Genomic DNA, 7,334 nt, shown 5'->3' with positions numbered 1-7,334 from the left:
AGCCAGGCATGGTGGCGCATGCCTGTAGTCCCAGCTACTCGGGAGGCTGAGGCAGAAGGATTGCTTGAGCCCAGGAGTTTGAGGTTGCTGTGAGTTAGGCTGATGCCACGGCATTCTAGCCCAGACAACAGAGTGAGATTCTGTCTCAAAAAAAAAAAAATTTTTTTTTATTTAGTACCCACTGTGTATCAGACTTGCTTGGGGATAAAATGATGAGTCAGATAATACCCTGCAATTTTCTTTCACAGCACTTGTCACTGCTTAATGAAATATTTATTTAATTTATTTCTATATTTTCTACTATACTGTATACTCCCAGAGGGCTGGGGCTCTGTGCATTTTCCACACCTTGTATTACCAGCAACTAGCACTATAATATATATACCTATTATTAATATTATTACAAGGTGCTTATGTCCTAATTTGGGGAAGTTTAGAGGAAAACAAGCTATATGTATAAATCTGATGGGAGGGAAGCCCAGTTCTTGAAATCCTAATGCAACAGTACAGCTGTTCTTTTCTCACATCAGCGCAGCCCTTTGACCCCACGTTCATCCTTGCCTGCTCTCCCTGCAACGTGATCTGCTCCGTCCTCTTCAATGAGCGCTTCCATTACAAGAATGAGACATTCCTCTTTCTGATGGATTTGTTAAATGAAAATTTTAAGCAAGTAAACTCTCGTTGGATCCAGGTGAGGCCACAGCGGTACCTGCATTCGTGGTTGATCTCATCAGCCCAGTGGTCGCCTGCGGGCAGAGTAAAGAGCTGTGAGCTTCCCTGACCTACTCTACGAACCAGGTGCCAACATGAGCACTGTCCCCTTCCCTCCCTGTACGTTGAGTGAATGAGTGCACTGTCACTTTGCCCAGCATCCGAGGAAGTTTGTCCTCAGTTTGCCCCTATGGATTTACTCAGGAAGAAGCCAGAGCATTTCCAGTTGCTTATGTTTCTTTTAAGGCCCTAAGCGCAGCGTCCCCTCTGCGATGCGGAGGATGGCCGAGGGGGGACCAGCAAGGAGATGAAAGGGGCTGCCCTTCTGCATGTGACAATCATTCTCCCGTCTCTGCTTTGGGGCTGGAGGGAGGGATCCTGCCTAGCCACACAGCACAGAGCTTAGGCACTGTGCTCAGAAACTCAGGTCTCTCCTCACAAACTGAATTTCTGGTGTATTTTTGTTTTGTTTTGTTTTCATTTTTAGACTTACAATTTGTGGCCAACACTCATAAAGTATCTCCCTGGAAAGCACAGAGTATTCTCAAAAAGACTTAAGGATCTTAAATATTTCATTCTGGAAAAAGTGAAGGAGCATCAAGAGTCCTGGGACCCTAATAACCCTCGGGACTTCATCGATTGCTTCCTCAGCAAGATGGAGCAGGTACCGTGCACAGGTCTTCCCTGATGTGGTATTTTATCACTCAGTGGAAGTGCATGAAAGCAGAATCACACCACGTAGGTAATTCTTGGTGCTTTGGCAGTTTATGACAATGGAGTACATTACTGTCATTAATAATGGAAATTCGAAAATAGTCCAAAAGCTCTTTTTCCTTTGATTTCTATTACTTCCCACCCTTGAACATTAGCATTTAAATTTCTCAGTACATACTTAAGATGAGTTATGTGATATACGAATATTATATATATACACACACATACACATATATATACATGTGGTATGTTTCTGAACATGTATTTATCTGGGGGTGGATAAAACACATGCATTTTCTCTGTGACCATTTACACTTACGTAGCCAGCCATTTTTGCCACAGTGCCTTCCCAGATAGCATGTCATAGACCAATACATTATAAAAAACTGATTGTGTCTTCCCATAGAAACAATTTTGGCTTTTGAAATTGGCACTGGATAAAGGATTCTAAAGCATTTACCATGGGTGGTATTGAACATATTGAGTAACAACTATAGCACAGCCACCAGTCCTCAGAATGCTGCTGAACATAGAATTCCAGCAGGACAGGAAAGATATATTTAATGATTAAACACAGGTAACAACTCAAAATCTGAAAATACTTCTTTGAGTCCTTTAAAATTCACACTGTTTATGTAAAGGTCCCCCAAATATATATAACTGAAAGAAAAATACCATTCAATTTCATCATAAATATGCAAATTATAGCAAGCACTTAATTAAGAGTAACCTGTTTAGTCTTCTTTTTTTTTTGTGTGTGTGTGTGTGTGTGTGTGTGTGTTTAGTCTTCTTAAGCTCTCTGAGGCCTGGTTCCCTTAGAAAGCATGTCTAAGGCCAGCATGTGGATGTTCCTTTTACTTCTCACAGATTTCCCTGGAATCAGTAGAAGCATTTAAAAATCATATCACTTATCAAGGAGGTACATCAAAATGTCCTATTCGGCAGGGCGCGGTGGCTTACGCCTCTAATCCTAGCACTCTGGGAGGCCGAGGCGGGAGGATTGTTTGAGCTCAGGAGTTCGAAACCAGCCTGAGCAAGAGCGAGACCCTGTCTCTACTAAAAATAGAAAGAAATTAGTTGGACAACTAAAAATACATAGAAAAAATCAGCCAGGCATGGTGGCGCATGCCTGTAGTCCCAGCTACTCGGGAGGCTGAGGCAGAAGGATTGCTTGAGCCCAGGAGTTTGAGGTTGCTGTGAGTTAGGCTGATGCCACGGCATTCTAGCCCAGACAACAGAGTGAGATTCTGTCTCAAAAAAAAAAAAATTTTTTTTTATTTAGTACCCACTGTGTATCAGACTTGCTTGGGGATAAAATGATGAGTCAGATAATACCCTGCAATTTTCTTTCACAGCACTTGTCACTGCTTAATGAAATATTTATTTAATTTATTTCTATATTTTCTACTATACTGTATACTCCCAGAGGGCTGGGGCTCTGTGCATTTTCCACACCTTGTATTACCAGCAACTAGCACGAGGTCTGGACTATTAAGAGTGCACATAAAAAGGTTTTGAATAAATTTACTAATTATTAGCAATATAATCCTTGTCTTAATGGAGTTTATAGTCTAGTGCAAAGATTATTAAAATAAGCGATAACAATGACATGCTAAGAGGAGAAGTACAAGCTTCTCTGGGAGAATGTGGCAGGAACTAATGTGAACCAGGGAGGGGCTTCTAACCCGAGGCCCATGGGGTCCATCCCTGCATGAGCAATAATGGAGCTTAAGTGTGAGTAGGGATTATCCATGTAAAGACGGTAGAGAAAAATAAACCAAGCAGGAGAATGAGATGTGCAAAGGCCCTGAGGCACAAGGAGACTTGGGAATAGGAGGGAGAGAAAGGAAGGCAGCGTGACTGAGGGGCGAGCATGGGAGGAAAGCCAGGGCAGCAGCACCTGGGAGGCCAAGGCACTCAGATTCCTTTCTATCCTAACATCAATGGAAATTATCTGCAGGGTCTAAGCATTGTATAAAGAATGATTATATTTGTGATGTGGAAGACAGATTGGAGAGGTCAATTATGGATTCACAGAGAGCAGCTAGGAGTTGACTTAGAGCAGGTTTCCTAGTTGCAAAGCCTAAAACAGGCATTCGTATGGAAGTGATTTATGAAGGTAACACCATCAGGAGAAAACTTGTATGTACGTGAATGAGAGAAACAGGACAGGGAAGGGGGAAAAGATAAACACAGATGTGGGTTTGTGTAATCTAGTCTGCACCTGATCCGACAGGAGGCTCTAGAGTGTAAGTTGCACCGCAGTTTTCCATGCCCTGAGGCAAGGGAGCTGGGCTTTTGTCCCCTGCACCCATCAGCCACTAGCTACAGGCACCCCAGTGGTGTAGGTGTTGAGAGCCACTAACTCTCGTGCACCTCCTGGCAATGTGGCACCAGTGCCCAAGTAACTCTTCCAGAGCAAGTTGTAGGTGTGAGCCACAGAAACTGGGAGATGGGTGACCTGAGCCAGTAAAAGGACCCAGGCAGGACACCCAGCATCTTCCACATGAGGCTACTGAGTGTCCAAGGAAGAGATGCTGGCCATCAGCGCTGGTGGTAGAAGTGAAGAGAAGGGAATAGGTAGGAGAGAGAGATTTAGGAGGCAAAATTAATAGTGTTGGTGGTAAGTTGGGAAATGCAAGAGATGAGGTGCTACATTCCTGGCTTGCCTAACTGGACAGAGGTCAATGCCATTCACCAATTCAGGGGACACTGAGAGAGGACCCTGGATGGTTGTTATCATGCATAATAAAGCCTTTAGATCCACTGAACTAGGCTGGAGGAAAGAACAAATAGAAAGTTGATATGCCAATGTCTGGATTTCAAACCATTCCTACTTCTCCTGCTCTCCACTTCTACTTTCCTGTAAGATAACTATCAATAGAAGATGGGTAGAAACGTCTGAAGTGTCCCTACTTTCCTGCGAGTTTTATTCTATTCTAATATTAAATCTCTATAACCTTACTATATAAGAGATCTGGGTTAAGAATTAAATTCTATTTAATTTAAGAGTTAAATAGAATGATAGAGGCCAACCTACTTAAATTATATAGAACATAAATAAAATATATATTGACACTTCCATTTTCTCCTCAACTCTCTTCACCATCAAAGATTTTTATAATACCCAGTAGGACTTTTTGTTTTGAGGGAGTTATTTTATTTTATTTATTTATTTTTGAGACAGAGTCTTGCTCTGTTGCCTGGGCTAGAATGCCATGGCATCAGCCTAGCTCACTGCAACCTCAAACTCCTGGGCTCAGGCAATCTTCTTGCCTCAGCCTCCTGAGTAGCTGGGACTACAGGTGTGCGCCACTGTGCCCGGCTAATTTTTTCTATTTTTAGTAGAGAGGGGATCTCTCTCTTGTTCAGGCTGGTCTCAAACTCCCGACCTCAAGCAATCCTCCCGCCTCAGCGTCCCAGAGTGCTAGGATTACAGGCGTGAGCCACTGCCTGGCCATGAGGCAGTTATTTTAAATGCTCAATATTCTTTACTCTAGATAAAGGCAGGAAGGACTATAGGTAGGAATTGATAATGTGCTTAAGAATTTGGACTTCCATATACAGAAATCATCCCATTTTGAAATGAGCTGGTGGAACCTGGCATAAAGAAATCGAGTGAAGAAAAACTTAATTCAGAGCTTTAAAAATATTTCTTTGTAAATTTTTAATACAAGTAGCCACATACTTTCCTCAAATTTAAAAATCAGTGGTATTAAAAGCCCACCAAAAAGCAATCAGCAATAGAAAGTATTTAAATACAGTGAAATATGGGAGCTGTTACTAACTTGATTCATTTTATATCATTAAACATTCATTTATTTGACAAATTCTAAGCACATTTACTGTTTTGAGGGCTGGGGACACAACAAAGAAGAGAATCCCTATTCTTTGATAAAGTCATTTTAAAATAGAAAGCTCACTCACCATTTTTAAGTCCTGGATCAATTTATTTTCTACATGTGTGGTAGATCCCATGTAAAAAAATTATGAGCCAAAATGTCCAACTCTACAAGTACAGTCTTCATATCAGAAATGCCACTAACAATGGTGAATGTTATATGAGAGTGAGTGGGGCTGGGAGTGTCCTATCTGTGTATGTGATGGAAACAGACCAGTCACGAACCAGTGAGCTTCTCTGCATTGTGTCACGTAGAGCTTACCATCTAGTTTTTTTCATTAAATATAATAAGAGAAGATACTACTCATCAAGTATTTATATATGTGAGGCCTTGTTCTAAGAGCTTCCCCTCCATTAACTCTTTTAATATTTGTGATAACCCTATGGATATGTTCTGGGTTTGGTCCCAGTTTCACAAGTGATGAAACTGAGAAAGGAGATCAAGTAACTTGCCAAGTGCACACATCTGTGCATTGGCTAACCTGGGATTTGAACCCATTCAACTCCATGGATGATTTTTTTTATTCACTACACTATAGTGTGCAAAATCAGTCTTATTTATAGTGAAGCGGTGTGATTGTGACGTTCTGATAAGCCATTGCCTTCTCTTTAACTCATATAGCCATTAACTTTACCCTACTCAGGAGAAACTCAACCCAGAATCTGAGTTCAACTTGGAGAACTTGGCAACCTGTGGAAGTAATTTGTTTACAGCAGGAACAGAGACAACCAGTATCACCCTGAGATTTGGGCTCCTGCTCCTACTGAAACACCCAGAGGTGGAAGGTACAGCACATTTGCTAGTTATCAAATAAAAGATGAGATCTTGGCCTGGAGGAGGGTGGGGTCTATGATGCTGCCATCCGTGATGCTTCGCTTTCTCTGGGCTTCTTCGTAGAGCACCATGCAAAGGACCACTCATTGTGGCTTTGCTTTTGTAGATCAGAATTATGTCTAATGGTGCTGATGAGGAAAAGAGACCTGTAAGAACTCAAAAGCTTTCATTTAAGTTTAAAAACAGAGAGGAGCTTCTACATGCCAAATCTTATATGTGAGATGCTGTACCCAGGAGTAAGACCTGATTGGATGAGGGGCACATGGATTCCACGTGGGGTTCTCATCCTGGGCCTGACCACATGATCTCAAACAAGCATCTCATCTTGCAAATTTCTATTTTCCCATCTTGAAAATGAACCAAACTCCCCAAAGGGGATTTTTAGCTCTGATACAGGTTTGAATTGAAATTCAAAAATGAAATTGTAGTAGCTGGATAATCTCAAGCACATTCTCTGAGCACAGGCTGTAAGAAGTCAGTGTTTACATTGCTCAACAAAATGGTGTTTACTATTCCCACAAAACACATAGGAGAGTAGGTGAAGTGGACGAGGAAGATGCTCCCACTAGAGTGAAGATTAAGCATTTTCCTTCTACAGCTGCATTGCCAGGAATCAGGGAATAGGCCATAAGCCCTGCCTCATAGATCCTCTCCTCACCTGTATTGGAGAACAAACCAATTAAGGGAAGAGGCTGAGGACACACCTGACCCAGCCTTTATGTTTCCTGCAGCAAAGTCCTTGGTGTTTATGGCAAAACAGAGAATAGAGATCCCAGCAGGAGCAGAGCAATGGCCCGCTTGGCAACATGCCTTTGACCTTGGGAGCCTTTTCTAGGCCACTTTCTGTTGCACATTACAAGCATTTCTAGAGCATTTCCAGGTCACATTCATGACTCATGTCTCTGCAGCCAAAGTTCATGAAGAAATTGATCGTGTGATTGGACACAATCTGAGCCCTTCTATGAAGGACAGGGTGAAGCTGCCCTATACAGAGGCCATGTTGCATGAGATACAAAGATACATCACCCTCCTTCCTTCTAATTTACCCCATGCTGTGACCCAGGACACGAAATTCAGACAGTACATTATCCCCAAGGTAAGATGTGTCTGGGAATGCAGACTGGGATAAAAGGGGCATCATGGTACCTTGGCGGGGACTGTGAGGGACTTCTC

At 42.2% G+C, this 7,334-nt stretch overlaps 1 protein-coding gene across 1 annotated transcript in view; it reads left to right on the top strand.

The window, feature by feature from the left end:
* LOC105824363 (cytochrome P450 2C23-like) overlaps nucleotides 1-7,334 on the top strand; it is a 28,791-nt gene that overhangs the window by 12,671 nt on the left and 8,786 nt on the right. The window contains exons 4-7 of the mRNA XM_012661783.1: nucleotides 531-691; nucleotides 1,199-1,375; nucleotides 5,971-6,112; nucleotides 7,070-7,257. Coding sequence (XP_012517237.1) covers nucleotides 531-691; nucleotides 1,199-1,375; nucleotides 5,971-6,112; nucleotides 7,070-7,257 — 668 coding nt within the window. The remainder of the gene's footprint in view (nucleotides 1-530; nucleotides 692-1,198; nucleotides 1,376-5,970; nucleotides 6,113-7,069; nucleotides 7,258-7,334) is intronic.

Source organism: Propithecus coquereli, unplaced genomic scaffold, assembly GCF_000956105.1.
Source record: "Propithecus coquereli isolate 6110/MARCELLA unplaced genomic scaffold, Pcoq_1.0 Scaffold73, whole genome shotgun sequence".
Taxonomy (NCBI): Eukaryota; Metazoa; Chordata; class Mammalia; order Primates; family Indriidae; genus Propithecus; species Propithecus coquereli.
Note: the sequence above shows the minus strand (reverse complement) of the source record. Positions and strands in the feature narration are given on the sequence as shown.